At 50.2% G+C, this 22,781-nt stretch overlaps 1 protein-coding gene across 1 annotated transcript in view; it reads right to left on the reverse strand.

The window, feature by feature from the left end:
* Window positions 1-22,040, reverse strand: part of LOC140389186 (uncharacterized) — a 94,898-nt gene extending 72,858 nt beyond the window's left edge. The window contains exons 1-4 of the mRNA XM_072473348.1: window positions 21,938-22,040; window positions 11,081-11,350; window positions 2,318-2,434; window positions 2,090-2,191 (exon numbers count right to left, since the gene is read on the reverse strand). Of these exons, the coding sequence (XP_072329449.1) occupies window positions 2,090-2,191; window positions 2,318-2,434; window positions 11,081-11,350; window positions 21,938-22,040 (592 nt within the window). The remainder of the gene's footprint in view (window positions 1-2,089; window positions 2,192-2,317; window positions 2,435-11,080; window positions 11,351-21,937) is intronic.
* Window positions 22,041-22,781: the final 741 nt, after the last annotated feature.

Genomic DNA, 22,781 nt, shown 5'->3' on the forward strand with positions numbered 1-22,781 from the left:
TAAGGGGTAATTTATCACGGCCAGTCCACCTAACCTGCACATCCCTGGACACTAAGGGACAATTTATCACGGCCAATCCACCTAACCTGTACATCCCTGGACACTAAGGGACAATTTAACATGGCCAGTCCACCTAACCTGTACATCCCTGGACACTAAGGGACAATTTATCACGGTCAATCCACCTAACCTGTACATCCTTGGACACTAAGGGGTAATTTATCACGGCCAGTCCACCTAACCTGCACATCCCTGGACACTAAGGGACAATTTATCACGGCCAATCCACCTAACCTGTACATCCCTGGACACTAAGGGACAATTTAACACGGCCAGTCCACCTAACCTGTACATCCCTGGACACTAAGGGACAATTTATCACGGCCAATCCACCTAACCTGTACATCCCTGGACACTAAGGGACAATTTAACACGGCCAATCCACCTAACCTGCACATCCCTGGACACTAAGGGACAATTTAACACGGCCAATCCACCTAACCTGCACATCCCTGGACACTAAGGGACAATTTAACACGGCCAGTCCACCTAACCTGCACATCCCTGGACACTAAGGGACAATTTATCACGGCCAATCCACCTAACCTGTACATCCCTGGACACTAAGGGACAATTTAACACGGCCAATCCACCTAACCTGTACATCCCTGGACACTAAGGGACAATTTATCACGGCCAATCCACCTAACCTGTACATCCCTGGACACTAAGGGACAATTTATCACGGCCAATCCACCTAACCTGTACACCCCTGGACACTAAGGGACAATTTATCACGGCCAATCCACCTAACCTGTACATCTCTAGACACTAAGGGACAATTTATCACGGCCAATCCACCTAACCTGTACATCCCTGGACACTAAGGGACAGTTTATCACGGCCAATCCACCTAACCTGTACATCCCTGGACACTAAAGGACAATTTATCACGGCCAATCCACCTAACCTGCACATCCCTGGACACTAAGGGGTAATTTATCACGGCCAATCCACCTAACCTGCACATCCCTGGACACTAAGGGACAATTTATCACGGCCTATCCACCTAACCTGTACATCCCTGGACACTAAGGGACAATTTAACACGGTCAATCCACCTAACCTGTACATCCCTGGACACTAAGGGACAATTTATCACGGCCAATCCACCTAACCTGTACATCCCTGGACACTAAGGGGTAATTTATCACGGCCAATCCACCTAACCTGTACATCCCTGGACACTAAGGGACAATTTATCACGGCCTATCCACCTAACCTGTACACACCGGGACACTAAGGGACAATTTAACACGGCCAATCCACCTAACCTGCACATCCCTGGACACTAAGGGACAATTTAACACGGCCAATCCACCGAACCTGCACATCCCTGGACACTAAGGGACAATTTATCACGGCCAATCCACCTAACCTGTACATCTCTGGACACTAAGGGGCAATTTATCACGGCCAATCCACCTAACCTGTACACCCCTGGACACTAAGGGACAATTTATCATGGCCAATCCACCTAACCTGTACATCCCTGGACACTAAGGGGCAATTTATCACAGCCAATCCACCTAACCTGTACATCCCTGGACACTAAGGTACAATTTATCACGGCCTATCCACCTAACCTGTACACACCGGGACACTAAGGGACAATTTATCACGGCCAATCCACCTAACCTGTACATCCCTGGACACTAAGGGACAATTTAACACGGCCAATCCACCTAACCTGTACATCCCTGGACACTAAGGGACAATTTATCACGGCCTATCCACCTAACCTGTACATCCCTGGACACTAAGGGACAATTTATCGCGGCCTATCCACCTAACCTGTACACACCGGGACACTAAGGGACAATTTATCACGGCCAATCCACCTAACCTGCACATCCCTGGACACTAAGGGACAATTTACATTGACAGTCCTCTCACAGTTACTGGAGGACAACAGGAAGGTGGGTTGCCGGGTCTGTGCTCTCTTCCAGTCTTTCCATGTTTTGTCCGGTGAATGGTGTACAAACGTCACTGATACATGAATTTAAACACAAACAACTTGCACACTCACCTGGATCAAGTAGACACAACAGGGATGCAACCAGCACGGAGATAAAGGCGATCAATTGCGAGAAGACAAAAGCAGCAGTCAGCTGCACGTGTCTCTTGTGAACTGGAAACACAAAGAAATGGAGGATCATTTCACAGAGTCTGGGTCAGCTCAAGGTTCTGCTCAATACTGCAAAGTGCACCACCTCGTGATATAACGGGATGACACAGGGAGTATCTTTTCCTTTACCTCTGTAGGTCGCCAGGGCGAAAAAGAGAATGAAAATTGCTGCAGCGTAGGATGTTGTTGAGCTAACTATAGCGATGGTCGATGACACAAGAGTAAACTCATGGAGCAACATCATTCCTGAAACAGGAAACTGAGATCAAACTATCCGTATACAAATCACGGAAATCTACTTCGCAGCCCAGTGTAACGTGAAGGCAGCAGACTTTATTCCCCACTCCAACCTCTCCCTTGTCGCCTCTCATTCATTTATTTTGTTACAGACATAGGAAATAGGAGCAATTGAGAGGCCATTCAGCCCCTCAAGCTTGCTTCCCCATTCAATCAGATCTTGGCTGATCTGAGTGTAACCACAACCCCACATTGATGCCGACCCCCACATAACCTTTCTCACCCCCCCCGCCCCCCCCCCCCCCACCCCCCGGGGAGGGGGGGGAGAGGGGGGGTGTCACGTGATATGACCGCGGGAGCAGCTGCATCTTTGTTAGCTCTGATTCTACTTGCTTATTAATCCTTTATTTTATCCTAAGGCACATCCCATAATGACTTATTTTTGGGGTATGTGTCTTGTACTACGTCCCTGCAAGATTCCGGCTGGATTTCAGCAATGAGGGGCTGAGTTAAATCAGAGAATCCTCGTTTGATTGAGGTGGTCAGAGGCGGCTGGGGCGCGGCCTAGCACGCAGTGAGCGTGCCCACGCCTCAGCGATGTTGTCCACATCGGGACGATGGGCCTAGCGCGCAGTGAGCGTGCCCACGCCTCAGCGATGTTGTCCACATCGGGACGATGGGCCTAGCACGCAGTGAGCGTGTCCACGCCTCAGCGATGTTGTCCACATCGGGACGATGGGCCTAGCACGCAGTGAGCGTGCCCACGCCTCAGCGATGTCCACATAGGGACGATGGGCCTAGCGCGCAGTGAGCATGCCCACGCCTCAGCGATGTCCACATCGGGACGATGGGCCTAGCACGCAGTGAGCGTGCCCACGCCTCAGCGAAGTCCACATCGGGACGATAGGCCTAGCACGCAGTGAGCGTTCTCACGCCTCAGCGATGTTGTCCACATCGGGACGATGGGCCTAGCGCGCAGTGAGCGTGTCCACGCCTCAGCGATGTTGTCCACATCGGGACGATGGGCCTAGCACACAGTGAGCGTGCCCACGCCTCAGCGATGTCCACATCGGGACGATGGGCCTAGCACGCAGTGAGCGTGTCCACGCCGCAGCGATGTTGTCCACATCGGGACGATGGGCCTAGCGCGCAGTGAGCGTGTCCACGCCGCAGCGATGTTGTCCACATCGGGACGATGGGCCTAGCACGCAGTGAGCGTGCCCACGCCGCAGCGATGTTGTCCACATAGGGACGATGGGCCTAGCACGCAGTGAGCGTGTCCACGCCGCAGCGATGTTGTCCACATCGGGACGATGGGCCTAGCACGCAGTGAGCGTGCCCACGCCTCAGCGATGTTGTCCACATCGGAACGATGTGCCTAGCACGCAGTGAGCGTGCTCACGCCTCAGCGATGTCCACATCGGGACGATGGGCCTAGCGCGCAGTGAGCGTGCCCACGCCTCAGCGATGTTGTCCACATCGGGACGATGGGCCTAGCACGCAGTGAGCGTGCTCACGCCTCAGCGATGTCCACATCGGGACGATGGGCCTAGCACGCAGTGAGCGTGCCCACGCCTCAGCGATGTTGTCCACATCGGGACGATGGGCCTAGCGTGCAGTGAGCGTGCTCACGCCTCAGCGATGTTGTCCACATCGGGACGATGGGCCTAGCACGCAGTGAGCGTGCCCACGCCTCAGCGATGTTTTCCACATAGGGACGATGGGCCTAGCGCGCAGTGAGCGTGTCCACGCCTCAGCGATGTTGTCCACATAGGGACGATGGGCCTAGCGCGCTGTGAGCGTGTCCACGCCGCAGCGATGTTGTCCACATCGGGACGATGGGCCTAGCGCGCAGTGAGCGTGCCCACGCCTCAGCGATGTTGTCCACATCGGGACGATGGGCCTAGCGCGCAGTGAGCGTGCCCACGCCGCAGCGATGTTGTCCACATCGGGACGATGGGCCTAGCGCGCAGTGAGCCTGCCCACGCCTCAGCGATGTTGTCCACATCGGGACGATGGGCCTAGCACGCAGTGAGCGTGCCCACGCCGCAGCGATGTTGTCCACATCGGGACGATGGGCCTAGCACGCAGTGAGCGTGCCCACGCCTCAGCGATGTTGTCCACATCGGGACGATGGGCCTAGCACGCAGTGAGCGTGCTCACGCCTCAGCGATGTCCACATCGGGACGATGGGCCTAGCGCGCAGTGAGCGTGCCCACGCCTCAGCGATGTTGTCCACATCGGGACGATGGGCCTAGCACGCAGTGTGCGTGCTCACGCCTCAGCGATGTCCACATCGGGACGATGGGCCTAGCACGCAGTGAGCGTGTCCACGCCTCAGCGATGTTGTCCACATCGGGACGATGGGCCTAGCGTGCAGTGAGCGTGCCCACGCCGCAGCGATGTTGTCCACATAGGGACGATGGGCCTAGCGCGCAGTGAGCGTGCCCACGCCGCTGCGATGTTGTCCACATAGGGACGATGGGCCTAGCACGCAGTGAGTCTGCCCACGCCTCAGCGATGACCACATCGGGACGATGGGCCTAGCGCGCAGTGAGCGTGCCCACGCCTCAGCGATGTCCACATCGGGACGATGGGCCTAGCGCGCAGTGAGCGTGTCCACGCCTCAGCGATGTTGTCCACATCGGGACGATGGGCCTAGCACGCAGTGAGCGTGCCCACGCCGCAGCGATGTTGTCCACATCGGGACGATGGGCCTCGCACGCAGTGAGCGTGCTCACGCCGCAGCGATGTTGTCCACATAGGGAACCGGTATCCTAGGGGCCAACTGGAAGATATTCAAACGACGCTTCCAGCTCTACCTGGAAGCCACAGACCGGGAAGCTGCCTCAGAAACCAGGAAGATCGCTCTCTTCCGATCCATGGCCGGGGAACATGCCATCCACATTTTCAATTCTCTCACCTTTGCTGATGGTGAAGATAAATCAAAATTCAAGACGGTCCTCCTCAAGTTTGACACTCACTGCAACATAGAGGTGAATGAAAGTTTAGAGTGCTATGTTTTCCAACAGCGTTTGCAGGGTAAGGATGAACCTTTCCAGTCCTTTCTCACCCACCTCCGCATTCTTGCGCAGTCCTGTAGCTACGGGCCCACCTCCGACTCCATGATCCGCGACCAGATCGTTTTCGGTGTTCAGTCGGACCCCCTACGCCAGCAGCTCCTCAAGGTACAGCAGCACACCCTAGCGACCGCCATCGAGACCTCTGTGCTCCACAAACACGCCACTAGTCGGTATTCCCACATCCAAGCGGCTGAAACGGTGCGGCAAGGTCCCCACGAGGCAGAACGGGTCCAAGCAATCGAGCAACTCCAGGGCCTCAGCCTGGATGAGGGCGGCCATTTTGGGCGCTTTTCGCGGACTCCGCGCTTGTGCGCACCGAACGAGGGGACGGCGATGTCAACGAACGTACTGCGCAGGCGCGCACCACGTACGACCGCACTGCGCATGCGCGGTGGTGCAGTGAACGTGCTGACGCTACAACGTGCGGCAACTGTGGCTCCGCCCACTTAAAGCGGCAATGCCCTGCCAAATCCCGACGATGCCTTGGCCACTTTGCTGCTTTTGCAGATCAGCTCAGCCTGACAACTCTCGTCGCTCCAGCCAGCCTCGCAGGAATGTCCGGGCCATTCAACCCACGGTCACCGAGTCCGATGCGGACCTGCTACCCGATATTGACACCGAGGACCCGAAGGCACATTTTCAAGTCGGTATCGTCTCAAAAAACAGGGTGTCCCCGAAGCAAAGAATCCAGCCTCTATCGGTATATAGCATCGATCCTGACGATGAGTGGTGTGCCATCCTGACGGTCAACTGGTCCCAAATACGATTCCGCCTGGACACTGGTGCCTCCGCACAGGTCACACAAAGCCATCCTTCCCTTTGAAGTCGTGGGCTCCTCGAAAGCCTCCCTGCTTGGCGAGCAGGCATGCAAGCTGTTGAACCTAGTTCAGAGAGTTCACTCTCTCTCGCCTGATGACACGTCTGCCTTTCAGGACACCGACTTCAGGGCGCAGCTCGACGCCATCGTCAACCAGTACCACGACATCTTCGAGGGCATGGGCACGCTCCCGTACACCTACAAGACTTGATTAAAACCGAATGCCACGCCTGTGGTGCACGCACCTCGCAGGGTCCCAGCACCCCTTAAGGACCGCCTCAAGCAGCACCTGCAGGACCTCCAGAACCAAGGAGTGATTTCCAAAGTCACGGAACCGACCGACTGGGTCAGTTCCATGGTATGTGCAAAAAAGCCTTCCGGCGAATTGAGAATTTGCATTGATCCCAAGGATCTCAATCGCAATATGAGTGAGCACTATCCAATTCCCAAGCACAAAGAGCTCACATGTGAGATGGCTCGCACCAAGCTCTTCACCAAACTCGACGCCGCAAAAGGATTCTGGCAAATCCAGCTCGACAAATCCAGCAGGAAACTGTGTACATTCAATACTCCCTTTGGCCGATATTGTTACAACAGGATGCCGTTCGGGATCATCTCTGCATCAGAAGTGTTCCATAGGATTATGGAACAAATGATGGAAGGCATTGAAGGTGTTCGCGTCTATGTCGATGACATAATCATTTGGTCCACCACCCCGCAGGAGCATGTTAGTCGCCTCCAGCGCGTATTCAGACGTATACATGAGCATGGCCTCCGCCTCAACAGGGCCAAATGCTCTTTTGGCCAGACGGAACTCAAGTTCCTCGGGGACCACATCTTCCAATTGGGTGTGCAGCCGGATGCGGACAAGGTGGCTGCTATCACAGCTATGAAAACACCAGAGGACAAGAAGGCGGTCCTCCGATTTCTGGGCATAGTCAATATTTTAGGGAAATTCATACCTAACCTCGCCTCTCATACCACGGCTCTCAGGAACCTGGTCAGGAAGACGACAGACTTCCAATGGCTCCCTGCCCACGAGCGCGAATGGAGAGAACTCAAAACACAACTGACCACGGCCCCGGTCTTAGCTTTCTTTGATCCAGCAAAGGAAACCCAAATGTCGACCGATGCCAGTCAATCCGGCATTGGGGCAGTGCTCCTTCAACGTGATGAGGCCTCATCATGGGCCCCCGTTGCATATGCGTCACATGCGATGCCCCCACGAGCAGCGCTACGAGCAGATAGAAAAGGAGTGCCTGGGCCTTCTGACCGGTGTGGTTACGTTTCACGATTATGTGTACGGACTTCCTCAATTCACCGTCGAGCCCAACCATCGCCCGCTGGTCAATATAATACGGAAAGACTTGAGCGACATGACGCCTCGCCTCCAGCGTATTCTTCTCAAGCTCCGGCGATATGACTTCCAGCTGGTATACACCCCAGGCAAGGACCTCATCATTGCTGACGCTCTCTCCAGGGCAGTCAACACTCCATGTGACCCAGCGGGATTTGTCTGCCAGGTTGACGCCCATGTGGCATTCGCGGCCTCCAATCTACCTGCCTCGGATGAACGCCTCGTCCAAATTTGGCGCGAGACGGCGGCTGACCCCTTGCTACAGCGTCTCATGCGCCACCTAACGGACGGGTGGCTCAAGGGCCAATGCCCTCAATTCTATAGAGATGATCTGGCGGTAGTAGACGGGGTTCTTCTAAAACTGGACCGCATTGTCATCCCGCATAGCATGCGCCAGCTTGTCCTGGAACAACTACACGAGGGCCACCTTGGTGTGGAAAAGTGCCGCCAACGGGCCCGAGAGGCAGTGTACTGGCCCGGCATTAATGAGGACATCACCAACACAGTGCTCAACTGCCCCACTTGTCAGCGCTTCCAGCCGGCCCAACCTCGTGAGACCCTGCAGCTTCATGAGTTGGTCACGTCACCATGGACCAAGGTGGGCATCGACTTGTTCCACGCGCTGGGTAGAGACTATGTCCTGATCGTGGACTACTTTTCAAATTACCCGGAGGTGATACGGTTGCACAACCTCACCTCGTCTGCAGTCATTTGTGCATGTAAAGAAACCTTTGCTCGGGACAGCTGATCTCCATTAGGGCCCACAAGGAGTGGAGGGAGAGAGAAAGGCTGGTGGGGGAGATGGTGAGGGTAGACAGGAGGTATGCGGAGGTGCCTGAGGAAGGATTGTTGAGGAAGAGGCGCAGCCTCCAGGCCGAATTCGACCTGGTGACCACCGGGAAGCCGGAGGTGCCGTGAAGGAAGGCCCAGGGGGTGGTCTACGAGTATGGGGAAAAGGCAAGCCGGATGCTGGCGCATCAGCTTCGGAAGCGGGACGCAGCTAGGGAGATCGGGGGAGTTAAGGACAGGGGAGGGAGCGTGGTGCGGAGTGGGGTTGGCATCAATGGGGTCTTCAGGGACTTCTACGAGGAATTGTACCGATCCGAGCCCCCACGGGAGGAGGGAGGGATGGGCCGTTTCCTGGACCAATTGAGGTTTCCAAAGGTGGAAGAGGGGGGTGGGCGGGTGGGGGGGATGGTTTGCGGTCGGCGGAGGGTGGATATGGGTGGCGTGGGATGGGGTGTTCGTGCCACCATTGGCCAGGTTCCTTAGTCGGTGAACCTGGAGGCGATTAGAGCGTCCCGTGCGTGTCGGCCCCGGGCGCACACCTTGTGCAACCTCCTGTGACGGCCCGGGCCCCATATCCTGTCCATCCAGGTCCTCCTCCACATCATCCTGATCGGATGGAGACTGGCAGCCATCCCCCTCCTCCAGCACATCGCCCTCGGCCGCAGGATGTTGTGGAGGACGCAGCAGGCCCAACGTGGGAGAGTCTCCTAGCGCTACACTGGAGAGCACCTCCCGGAGAGGCCCCTCCAGGAGCGTTCCAGACGGAACCACATCTTGGTTTCCGTGTTGGGCTGTGGTCTCTGGAGAGGCGTCACCAGCCATGACTTCAGTGGATGACCCCTGCCACCCACGAGAGATGCGTCCCATCAATTACCCTCTGACCCTGGGCCAACCCGACGATGGCAGTGAATCCCGCTGTCGGGCAGCCTGGGGACCCAGTCCACATTGAAGCTGATATATTGTGCAGAATGGGCAGAAAGGGCCTCCGTTACGACGCAGATGCATCTTTGCACTGAGGTCTTCGAGACCCAGGCAGGTCCCCGCTGGGTGGCGAAGAGGTTCAGGGCAATGTCACCTTGACGGCCACCGGGAGCGGGTGTTCTCCCCCATACCCCCGCGATTCCAGGTGCCCAACGATCCAGCAGATATGCCATACGCCGCACCCCCCCCCCCGCTCAGCCGGAGTCTTCGATGACGCACTCAGTCCGTCGGGTCCTCAAATGACGGGCGCTGCTGGTACATACAAGGCCTAATGCGGCGCCACCTCCCCCTCGGCCTGTTGGGTGGCTGGCTGTCCGTCCTCACTGCTGACTCTGATCCTCTGGGGCAGCTCCAGCTCGTGCAGCCTCAGCCTCCCCCAGGGGCTGTGGTAGCAAAGCAGGTGCCAACCATTCCAGGTTGTATTCCCAAATACATTGTCTGCAGGGGGGGGGGAAGGCAAACATGTTAGCCTGGTACGTACCCCCATGTCCAACCAGGTCCAACAGGCTACATGGTGGCCCCGGCCTGCACTGCAGGCCCTGCCCCCCGTATGTCCCCTCCTCTCTCTCCCCTCCCATCCCCACGCCCACCACCGCACTCTGCCCACTGCACCACACACCAGGCCAGATCAGTGCCCGGCACCAAGCCCCCCTTTGCCCCGGTACTTTCCCTGCCGGCAGGGGTACCGGTGGATGCACTACCCATGTCAGCAGTACGCTCTGCAGCCCCCGCCCGGTGCCCTCCTGTAGCAGCTGCTGTGGGAGTCCCCCTTGGGCGGGCCGCATGATGCCTCATCTACAGGATGGCACCTGGTTATGGGTGGGTGGCGGGGGGTGGTGGTGGTTAGGGGGGGCACCCATATGGCCGGTATCGTTCTGCTTAACAACAGGCCATGGTAGGCGGTAAGTGGGGTGCGCAGCAAGATGGCTGCCATCCAGGCCAGGGCGATGGCGGGCCATGCCTGGATGCCCCGGTCCCGGCTCCCGGGGGGGTGGGGAGGGGGACGTCCCCCTATCGCAAGGCCCATGCCCATCCCTTGGTCAACTCCCGTTACTCCCTCCGGGCCTGGCAGACGCCACCACCCTCAACCAGCCCTGCCAGGGAGCTGGACCGGCGGCCGCCGACTGCGCTATTGGCAACATGTCCGACCTCCTCTCCCTCCCTCGGCAGCCACGGCACCGGTGTTCCTGCTTTTAAATACCATAAGTGAACCTCGCCACGGGTAATTGCTCCTGCGCGAAGGCGGAGCGTCGGGAGCTCTGGAGAATACCGGCACGGGGCCGTCAGTGTACAATGCCAAAGGCGTTCACTGTACTGTGCGGCGTAGAATGCATTAAGCCACCGTGGAGGCGCCAGAGCGTGGCATTCCATTGGGCGGCTAGCGTTGGCATTGATTTTCCTCTGACTGACGCACAATTCTCCGCCCAATCGTACTTCGCCATTCCAGTGTCACCGGATTGGGGGGCCCCGCCCGTGATCTCTAATTCAGATATTCTGCCGATCACGCTGCTTCAAACAAATTTGTATTACAAATTGAAACCTCTGTTAATCTCCGATTGAAATCCTTGGCCGGCCAGCCAGTCAGGAAGTCCGACTGCGCACGAGATTTGGACGATGAGGAAACCTACCTTCTAAGATGAGTAAACGGGAATTTCTGTTCTCACTGACGTTGTTCCGGATCACACACGTGTACTGCTGACAGGCTTCGTGGCTCTCAGTGTCAATTCGCAATGTTCGGTTGTCCTGTGACAGATGGTACATTGATTGGTTTCCCAGTGCTTCTCCCTTAGTCAGCCACAGGATTGAGGAAGCTTTCCCGTTTTTCACAATGCAATTCAGGTTTACAAACAAGGTGGCAGGGTTGGGATCTTGAAGGATTATCGGAGGTTGCAACACTTCTGTCAACAGAATGAGAGTGCAGGAAATCAATAATTGAAGATGGAATATTGGTGAGTTACCTTTAAACATAGTCTTGCTGGGATTTCTCCTCCAGCATCTTCTCTGACGGATATCTTACATTTAAAACAACGTCCAGGGGAATTAAAAGGGCCGGTAATTATTACAGTCTCTGGGTCTGTGACAGGGGAATAATCCAGCATGCGTTTCAGTGGACAAGGGAATATTCCAGTGTGTGTTTCTGTGTACAAGGGAATATTCCAGTGAGCGTTTCAGTGGACAAGGGAATATTCCAGTGTGTGTTTCTGTGTACAAGGGAATATTCCAGTGAGCGTTTCAGTGGACAAGGGAATATTCCAGTGTGTGTTTCTGTGTACAAGGGAATATTCCAGTGTGTGTGTTTCTGTGTACAAGGGAATATTCCAGTGTGTGTTTCTGTGTACAAGGGAATATTCCAGTGAGTGTTTCTGTGGACAAGGGAATATTCCAGTGTGTGTTTCTGTGTACAAGGGAATATTCCAGTGTGTGTTTCTGTGTACAAGGGAATATTCCAGTGTGTGTGTTTCTGTGTACAAGGGAATATTCCAGTGTGTGTTTCTGTGTACAAGGGAATATTCCAGTGAGTGTTTCTGTGGACAAGGGAATATTCCAGTGTGTGTTTCTGTGTACAAGGGAATATTCCTGTGTGTGTTTCTGTGTACAAGGGAATATTCCAGTGTGTGTTTCTGTGTACAAGGGAATATTCCAGTGTGTGTGTTTCTGTGTACAAGGGAATATTCCTGTGTGTGTTTCTGTGTACAAGGGAATATTCCAGTGTGTGTGTTTCTGTGTACAAGGGAATATTCCAGTGTGTGTTTCTGTGTACAAGGGAATATTCCAGTGAGTGTTTCTGTGGACAAGGGAATATTCCAGTGTGTGTTTCTGTGTACAAGGGAATATTCCAGTGAGTGTTTCTGTGTACAAGGGAATATTCCAGTGTGTGTTTCTGTGTACAAGGGAATACTCCAGTGTGTGTTTCTGTGTACAAGGGAAGACTCCAGTGTGTGTTTCTGTGTACAAGGGAATATTCCAGTGTGTGTTTCCGTGTACAAGGGAATATTCCAGTCTGTGTTTCTGTGTACAAGAGAATATTCCAGTGTGTGTTTCTGTGTACAAGGGAACATTCCAGTCTGTGTTTCTGTGTACAAGAGAATATTCCAGTGTGTGTGTTTCTGTGTACAAGGGAATATTCCAGTGTGTGTTGTTCTGTGTACAAGGGAATATTCCAGTGTGTGTTTCTGTGTACAAGGGAATATTCCAGTGTGCGTTTCAGTGGACAAGGGAATATTCCAGTGTGTGTTTCTGTGTACAAGGGAATATTCCAGTGTGTGTGTTTCTGTGTACAAGGGAATATTCCTGTGTGTGTTTCTGTGTTTAAGGGAATATTCCAGTGTACAAGGAAATATTCCAGTGTGTGTGTTTCTGTGTACAAGGGAATACTACAGTGTGAGTGTTTCTGTGTACAAGGGAATATTCCAGTGTGTGTTTCTGTGTACAAGGGAATATTCTAGTGTGTGTTTCTGTGTACAAGGAAATATTCCAGTGTGTGTTTCTGTGTACAAGGGAATATTCCAGTCTGTGTTTCTGTGCACAAGGGAATATTCCAGTGTGTGTTTCTGTGTACAAGGAAATATTCCAGTGTGTGTTTCTGTGTACAAGGGAATATTCCAGTGTGTGTTTCTGTGTACAAGGGAATATTCCAGTGTGTGTGTTTCTGTGTACAAGGGAGTATTCCAGTGTGTGTTTCTGTGTACAAGGGAATATTCCAGTGAGTGTTTCTGTGGACAAGGGAATATTCCAGTGTGTGTTTCTGTGTACAAGGGAATATTCCAGTGAGTGTTTCTGTGTACAAGGGAATATTCCAGTAAGTGTTTCTGTGTACAAGGGAATACTCCAGTGTGTGTTTCTGTGTACAAGGGAAGACTCCAGTGTGTGTTTCTGTGTACAAGGGAATATTCCAGTGTGTGTTTCCGTGTACAAGGGAATATTCCAGTCTGTGTTTCTGTGTACAAGAGAATATTCCAGTGTGTGTTTCTGTGTACAAGGGAACATTCCAGTCTGTGTTTCTGTGTACAAGAGAATATTCCAGTGTGTGTGTTTCTGTGTACAAGGGAATATTCCAGTGTGTGTTGTTCTGTGTACAAGGGAATATTCCAGTGTGTGTTTCTGTGTACAAGGGAATATTCCAGTGTGTGTTTCTGTGTACAAGGGAATATTTCAGTGTGTGTTTCTGTGTACAAGGGAATATTCCAGTGTGTGTTTCTGTGTACAAGGGAACACTCCAGTGTGTGTTTCTGTGTACAAGGCAATATTCCAGTGTGTGTGTTTCTGTGTACAAGGGAATATACCAGTGTGTGTTTCTGTGGACAAGGTAATATTCCAGTGTGTGTTTCTGTGTAGAAGAGAATATTCCAGTGTGTGTTTCTGTGTACAAGGGAACATTCCAGTCTGTGTTTCCGTGTACAAGAGAATATTCCAGTGTGTGTGTTTCTGTGTAAAAGGAAATATTCCAGTGTGTGTTTCTGTGTACAAGGGAATATTCCAGTTTGTGTTTCTGTGTACAAGGGAATATGTCAGTGTGTGTTTATGTGTACAAGGGAATATACCAGTGTGTGTTTCTGTGTACAAGGGAATATTCCAGTGTGTGTTTCTGTGTACAAGGGAATATTCCAATGTGTGTTTCTGTGTACAAGGGAATATTCCAGTGTGTGTTTCTGTGTACAAGGGAATATTCCAGTGTGTGTTTCGGTGTACAAGGGAATATTCCAGTGTGTGTTTCTGAGTACAAGGGAATATTCCAGTGAGTGTTGCTGTGTACAAGGGAATATTCCAGTGTGTGTGTTTCTGTGTACAAGGGAATATTCCAGTGTGTGTGTTTCTGTGTACAAAGGAATATTCCAGTGTGTGTTTCTGTGTACAAGGGAATATTCTATTGTGTGCTTCTGTGTACAAGGGAATATTCCAGTGTGTGTTTCTGTGTACAAGGGAATATTCCAGTGTGTGTTTCTGTGTACAAGGGAATATTCCAGCCTGTGTTTCTGTGTACAAGAGAATATTCCAGTGTGTGTGTTTCTGTGTACAAGGGAATATTCCAGTGTGTGTTTCTGTGTACAAGGGAATATTGCAGTGTGTGTTTCTGTGTACAAGAGAATATTCCAGTGTGTGTTTCTGTGTACAAGGGAATATTCCAGTCTGTGTTTCTGTGCACAAGGGAATATTCCAGTGTGTGTTTCTGTGTACAAGGAAATATTCCAGTGTGTGTTTCTGTGTACAAGGGAATATTCCAGTGAGTGTTTCTGTGTACAAGGGAATATTCTAGTGTGTGTGTTTCTGTGTACAAGGGAATATTCCAGTGTGTGTGCTTCTCTGTACGAGGGAATATTCCAGTGTGTGTTTCTGTGTACAAGGGAATACTCCAGTGTGTGTTTCTGTGTACAAGGGAATATTCCAGTGTGTGCTTCTGCGTACAAGGGAATATTCCAGTGTGTGTTTCTGTGTACAAGGGAATATTCCAGTGTGTGTTTCTGTGTACATGGGAATATTCCAGTGTGTGTTTCTGTGTACAACGGAATATTCCAGTGTGTGTTTCTGAGTACAAGGGAATATTCCTGTGAGTGTTTCTGTGTACAAGGGAATATTCCAGTGCGTGTGTTTCTGTGTACAAGGGAATATTCCAGTGTGTGTGTTTCTCTGAACAAGGGAATATTCCAGTGTGTGTTTCTGTGTACAAGGGAATATTCCAGTGTGTGTTTCTGTGTACAAGGGAATATTCCAGTGTGTGTTTCTGTGTACAAGGGAATATTCCAGTGTGTGTTTCTGTGGACAAGGGAAAATTCCAGTGTGTGTGTTTCTCTGTACAAGGGAATACTTCAGTGTGTGTTTCTGTGTACAAGGGAATATTCCAGTGTGTGTGTTTCTGTGTACAAGGAAATATTCCAGTGTGTGTGTTTCTGTGTACAAGGGAATACTCCAGTGTGTGTTTCTGTGTACAAGGGAATATTCCAGTGTGTGTTTCTGTGTACAAGGGAATATTCCAGTCTGTGTTTCTGTGTACCAGAGAATATTCCAATGTGTGTTTCTGTGTACAAGGGAACATTCCAGTCTGTGTTTCTGTGTACAAGAGAATATTCCAGTGTGTGTCTTTCAGTGATCAAGGGAATATTCCAGAGTGTGTTTCTGTGTACAAGGGAATATTTCAGTGTGTGTTTCTGTGTACAAGGGAATATTCCAGTGTGTGTTTCTGTGTACAAGGAAATATTCCAGTGTGTTTCTGTGTACAAGGAAATTTTCCAGTGTGTGTGTTTCTGTGTACAAGGGAATACTCCAGTGTGTGTGTTTCTGTGTACAAGGGAATATTCTAGTGTGTGTTTCTGTGTACAAGGAAATATTCCAGTGTGTGTTTCTGTGTACAAGGGAATATTCCAGTCTGTGTTTCTGTGCACAAGGGAATATTCCAGTGTGTGTTTCTGTGTACAAGGAAATATTCCAGTGTGTGTTTCTGTGTACAAGGAAATATTCCAGTGAGTGTTTCTGTGTACAAGTGAATATTCCAGTGTGTGTGTTTCTGTGTACAAGGGAATATTCCAGTGTGTGTGTTTCTGTGTACAAGGGAATATTCCAGTGTGTGTTTCTGTGTACAAGGGAATACTCCAGTGTGTGTTTCTGTGTACAAGGGAATATTCCAGTGAGTGTTTCTGTGTACAAGGGAATATTCCAGTGTGTGTGTTTCTGTGTACAAGGGAATATTCCAGTGTGTGTTTCTGTGTACAAGGGAATATTCCAGTGAGTGTTTCTGTGGACAAGGGAATATTCCAGTGTGTGTTTCTGCGTACAAGGGAATATTCCAGTGAGAGTTTCTGTGTACAAGGGAATATTCCAGTGTGTGTGTTTCTGTGTACAAGGGAATATTCCAGTGAGTGTTTCTGTGTACAAGGGAATACTCCAGTGTGTGTTTCTGTGTACAAGGGAATATTCCAGTGTGTGTTTCTGTGTACAAGGGAATATTCCAGTGTGTGTTTCTGTGTGCAAGGGAATATTCCAGTGTGTGTTTCTGTGTACAAGGGAATATTCCAGTGTGTGTTTCTGTGTACATGGGAATATTCCAGTGTGTGTTTCTGTGTACAAGGGAATATTCCAGTGTGTGTTTCTGAGTACAAGGGAATATTCCAGTGAGTGTTTCTGTGTACAAGGGAATATTCCAGTGTGTGCGTTTCTGTGTACAAGGGAATATTCCAGTGTGTGTGTTTCTGTGTACAAGGGAATATTCCAGTGTGTGTGTCTGTGTACATGGGAATATTCCAGTGTGTGTTTCTGTGTACAAGGGAATATTAGAGTGTGTGTTTCTGAGTACAAGGGAATATTCCAGTGAGTGTTTCTGTGTACAAGGGAATATTCCAGTGTGTGTGTTTCTGTGTACAAGGGAATATTCCAGTGTGTGTGTTTCTGTGTACAAGGGAATATTCCAGTGTGTGTTTCTGTGTACAAGGAAATATTCCAGTGTGTGTTTCTGTGTACCAAGGAATATTCCAGTCTGTGTTTCTGTGTACAAGGGAATATTCCAGTGTGTGTTTCTGTGTACAAGGAAATATGCCAGTGTGTGTCTCTGTGTACAAGGGAATATTCCAGTGTGTGTTTCAGTGTGCAAGGGGATACTCCAGTGTGTGTTTCTGTGTACAAGGGAATATTCCAGTGTGTGTTTCTGTGTACAAGGGAATATTCCAGTCTGTGTTTCTGTGTACAAGAGAATATTCCAATGTGTGTTTCTGCGTACAACGGAACATTCCAGTCTGTGTTGCTGTGCACAAGAGTATATTCCAGTGTGTGTGTTTGTGTGTACAAGGGAATATTCCAGTGTGTGTTTCTGTGTAAAAGGGAATATTCCAGTGTGTGTTTCTGTGTACAAGGGAATATTTCAGTGTGTGTTTCTGTGTACAAGGGAATATTCCAGTGTGTGTTTCTGTGTACAAGGAAATGTTCCAGTGTGTGTTTCTGTGTACAAGGAAATATTCCAGTATGTGTGTTTCTGTGTACAAGGGAATATTCCAGTGTGTGTTTCTGTGTACAAGGGAATACTCCAGTGTGTGTTTCTGTGTACAAGGGAATATGGCAGTGTGTGTTTCCGTGTACAAGGGAATATTCCAGTCTGTGTTTCTGTGTACAAGAGAATATTCCAGTCTGTGTTTCTGTGCACAAGGGAATATTCCAGTGTGTGTTTCTGTGTACAAGGAAATATTCCAGTGTGTGTTTCTGTGTACAAGGGAATATTCCAGTGAGTGTTTCTGTGTACAAGGGAATATTCCAGTGTGTGTGTTTCTGTGTACAAGGGAATATTCCAGTGTGTGTGCTTCTGTGTACGAGGGAACATTCCAGTGTGTGTTTCTGTGTACAAGGGAATACTCCAGTGTGTGTTTCTGTGTACAAGGGAATATTCCAGTGTGTGTTTCTGCGTACAAGGGAATATTCCAGTGTGTGTTTCTGTGTACAAGGGAATATTCCAGTGTGTGTTTCTGTGTACATGGGAATATTCCAGTGTGTGTTTCTGTGTACAAGGGAATATTCCAGTGTGTGTTTCTGAGTACAAGGGAATATTCCTGTGAGTGTTTCTGTGTACAAGGGAATATTCCAGTGCGTGTGTTTCTGTGTACAAGGGAATATTCCAGTGTGTGTGTTTCTCTGTACAAGGGAATATTCCAGTGTGTGTTTCTGTGTACAAGGGAATATTCCAGCGTGTGTTTCTGTGTACAAGGGAATATTCCAGTGTGTGTTACTGTGTACAAGGGAATATTCCAGTGTGTGTTTCTGTGGACAAGGGAATATTCCAGTGTGTGTGTTTCTCTGTACAAGGGAATACTTCAGTGTGTGTTTCTGTGTACAAGGGAATATTCCAGAGTGTGTGTTTCTGTGTACAAGGGAATACTCCAGTGTGTGTTTCTGTGTACAAGGGAATATTCCAGTGTGTGTTTCTGTGTACAAGGGAACATTCCAGTCTGTGTTTCTGTGTACCAGAGAATATTCCAGTGTGTGTCTTTCAGTGATCAAGGGAATATTCCAGTGTGTGTTTCTGTGTACAAGGGAATATTTCAGTGTGTGTTTCTGTGTACAAGGGAATATTCCAGTGTGTGTTTCTGTGTACAAGGGAATATTCCAGTGTGCTTCTGTGTACAAGGAAATTTTCCAGTGTGTGTGTTTCTGTGTACAAGGGAATACTCCAGTGTGTGTGTTTCTGTGTACAAGGGAATATTCTAGTGTGTGTTTCTGTGTACAAGGAAATATTCCAGTGTGTGTTTCTGTGTACAAGGAATATTCCAGTCTGTGTTTCTGTGCACAAGGGAATATTCCAGTGTGTGTTTCTGTGTACAAGGAAATATTCCAGTGTGTGTTTCTGTGTACAAGGAAATATTCCAGTGAGTGTTTCTGTGTACAAGTGAATATTCCAGTGTGTGTGTTTCTGTGTACAAGGGAATATTCCAGTGTGTGTGTTTCTGTGTACAAGGGAATATTCCAGTGTGTGTTTCTGTGTACAAGGGAATACTCCAGTGTGTGTTTCTGTGTACAAGGGAATATTCCAGTGAGTGTTTCTGTGTACAAGGGAATATTCCAGTGTGTGTGTTTCTGTGTACAAGGGAATATTCCAGTGTGTGTTTCTGTGTACAAGGGAATATTCCAGTGAGTGTTTCTGTGGACAAGGGAATATTCCAGTGTGTGTTTCTGCGTACAAGGGAATATTCCAGTGAGTGTTTCTGTGTACAAGGGAATATTCCAGTGTGTGTGTTTCTGTGTACAAGAGAATATTCCAGTGTGTGTTTCTGTGTACATGGGAATATTCCAGTGTGTGTTTCTGTGTACAAGGGAATATTCCAGTGTGTGTTTCTGAGTACAAGGGAATATTCCAGTGAGTGTTTCTGTGTACAAGGGAATATTCCAGTGTGTGTGTTTCTGTGTACAAGGGAATATTCCAGTGTGTGTGTTTCTGTGTACAAGGGAATATTCCAGTGTGTGTTTCTGAGTACAAGGGAATATTCCAGTGAGTGTTTCTGTGTACAAGGGAATATTCCAGTGTGTGTTGTTCTGTGTACAAGGGAATATTCCAGTGTGTGTTTCTGTGTACATGGGAATATTCCAGTGTGTGTTTCTGTGTACAAGGGAATATTCCAGCGTGTGTTTCTGAGTACAAGGGAATATTCCAGTGAGTGTTTCTGTGTACAAGGGAATATTCCAGTGTGTGTGTTTCTGTGCACAAGGGAATATTCCAGTGTGTGTGTTTCTGTGTACAAGGGAATATTCCAGTGTGTGTTTCTGTGTAGAAGGGAATATTCCAGTGTGAGTTTCTGTGTACAAGGGAATATTCCAGTGTGTGTTTCTGTGGACAAGGGAATATTCCAGTGTGTGTGTTTCTGTGTACAAGGGAATATTCCAGTGTGTGTTTCTGTGTAGAAGGGAATATTCCAGTGTGAGTTTCTGTGTACAAGGGAATATTCCAGTGTGTGTTTCTGTGGACAAGGGAATATTCCAGTGTGTGTGTTTCTGCGTACAAGGGAATACTTCAGTGTGTGTTTCTGTGTACAAGGGAATATTCAAGTGTGTGTGTTTCTGTGTACAAGGAAATATTCCAGTGTGTGTGTTTCTGTGCACAAGGGAATACTCCAGTGTGTGTGTTTCTGTGCACAAGGGAATATTCCAGTGTGTGTTTCTGTGTACAAGGAAATATTCCAGTGTGTGTTTCTGTGTACCAAGGAATATTCCAGTCTGTGTTTCTGTGTACAAGGGAATATTCCAGTGTGTGTATCTGTGTACAAGGAAATATGCCAGTGTGTGTTTCTGTGTACAAGGGAATATTCCAGTGTGTGTTTCTGTGTACAAGGGGATACTCCAGTGTGTGTTTCTGTGTACAAGGGAATATTCCAGTGTGTGTTTCTGTGGACAAGGGAATATTCCAGTCTGTGTTTCTGTGTACAAGAGAATATTCCAATGTGTGTTTCTGCGTACAACGGAACATTCCAGTCTGTGTTTCTGTGCACAAGAGTATATTCCAGTGTGTGTGTTTGTGTGTACAAGGAAATATTCCAGTGTGTGTTTCTGTGTACAAGGGAATATTCCAGTCTGTGTTTCTGTGCACAAGGGAATATTCCAGTGTGTGTTTCTGTGTACAAGGGAATATTCCAGTGTGTGTTTCTGTGTAAAAGGGAATATTCCAGTGTGTGTTTCTGTGTACAAGGGAATACTTCGGGCAGCACGGTATCACAGTGGTTCGCACAATTGCTTCACAGCTATGGATCCCAGGTTCGATTCCCCGCTGGGTCACTGTCTGTGCGGAGTCTACACGTTCTCCCCGTGTCTGCGTGGGTTTCCTCCGGGTGCTCCGGTTTCCTCCCACAGTCCAAAGATGTGCAGGTTAGGTGGATTGGCCATGATAAATTGCCCTTAGTGTCCAAAATTGTCCTTAGTGCTGGGTGGGGTTACTGGGTTACGGGGATAGGGTGGAAGTGTTGACCTTGGGTAGGGTGCTCTTTCCAAGAGCAGGTGCAGTCTCAATGGGCCGAATGGCCTCCTTCTGCACTGTAAATTCTATGATTCTATGACTCCAGTGTGTGGTTTTGTATGAAAGGGGAAAACTGAGTTAGTTTTAAGGGATTTACATCTTATTTTGTTAAATATCAGAAATACGAGGCGGGATTCTCCGACCCCCCGCCGGGTCGGAGAATCACCGGGGGCTGGTGTGAATCCCGCCCCTGCCGATTGCCGAATTCTCCAGCACCGGATATTCAGCGGGGCGGGAATTGCGCCGTGCCGGTTGGCGGGCCCCCCAGTGATTCTCCGGCCCGCGATGGGCCGAAGTCCCGCCGCTGTCAACCCACGCCAGCCGGCGTGGATTGAACCACCTTTGGGACAGCGGGACACGGCGGCGCGGGCGGGGCTCCGGGGTCCTGGGGGGGGGTGCTGGGCGATCTGGCCTCGGGGGGTGCCCCCACGGTGGCCTGGCCCGCGATCGGGGCCCACCGATCCGCGGGCGGGCCTGTGCCGTGGGGGCACTCTTTTCCTTCCGCCTTCGCCATGGTCTCCACCATGGCAGAGGCGGAAGAGACCCCCTCCACTACGCATGCTCGGGGATGCCGTGAGCGGCCGCTGACGCTCCCGCGCGTGCGCCGCCCGGCAAAGTCAGTTTCGCGCCACCTGGTGGGGCACCAAAGGCCTTTCCCGCCAGCTGGCGGGGCGGGAAATCAGTCCGGGGCGGGCCTAGCCCCTCAAGGTGAGGGCTCGGCCGCTCAAGATGCAGAGACTTCCGCACCTTTGGGGCGGCGCGATGCCGGACTGATTCGCGCCGTTTTTGGCACCGGTCGGCGGACATCGCGCCGATTGCGGAGAATCCCGCCCACGGTGTTTCATTGAATCATTCAGTGTGAGAAGATTAACACTCTCGTTCGATTCATGTTCGACAAAGGTGTTTGTAGGTGTGGGAACTTCAGTTCAAACTGTGCCTGTGTTTTGTTTCGAGGGGGTTTACGCGGGAAAAGTAAACAAGTTTGAAAAAGTGAAAAGTTGTTGCTTAGCACCTGTAAGGTTTTTGGGATTGTGTTCTTCGCTGAATTCATAGCAATAGGTTATCGGAAGCTCGAGAGGGAACATCTCTCTCAGCTTTGCTGGACGTAAAGGCATACCACGGGCATTTTCATGTAGCACAATGGTTAGCACGGTTGCTTCACAGCGCCAGGGTCCCAGGTTCGATTCCTGGCTTGGATCATTGTGTCTCCAGCTGTAGCTCCTGGGGGCCCAGTTTTCAGAGCAGGAGTGGCGGCTGGAAATACTGTGGAGCGTCTGCGAGGTGGAGGGAATCGTGGACAGCACATATAGAGAGGCGGTCACACTGCAGAGTAAGACTCCACAGGCAGGAAAGGAATGGGTGACCACCAGGCAGAGCAAGAGGACAAAGCTGGAAGTGCAGGAATCTTCTGTGCCCATTGTCCTCCAAAACAGATATATCACTCTGGATACTACTGGGAGGAATGGCCTCTCAGGGAAAAGCAGCAACAACAAATTTGTTGCACCGGCAACCAATGAACACTCAGAATAGGACACAACCAATGGGCAGTCAGGACACTCAGAGGTGGCATCACCACAAGGGGGCATGACATAAACACTATAAAAGGGATGAGGCACTCACACCCTGCCTCTTTCCACAGACAGACATCTAGAGAGTTAGACAGGGTTGATCAGCAGCATCACACCCCAGCACGTGGCTTAGAGCAAGCTGGCACAGTTAGACTGAGTTACTACAGTTAGATTAGCAGAGTCGAACTCATTTGAGAACTGTGTTAATAGTTCAATAAACACGTTGAACTCATTTCAGAGTCTGGAGCATCCTTTAGTTAAGACTGCGTCAAGTAGCAGCCTGTGTTA

Source organism: Scyliorhinus torazame, chromosome 14 (genome assembly GCF_047496885.1).
Source record: "Scyliorhinus torazame isolate Kashiwa2021f chromosome 14, sScyTor2.1, whole genome shotgun sequence".
NCBI classification, from domain to species: domain Eukaryota; kingdom Metazoa; phylum Chordata; class Chondrichthyes; order Carcharhiniformes; family Scyliorhinidae; genus Scyliorhinus; species Scyliorhinus torazame.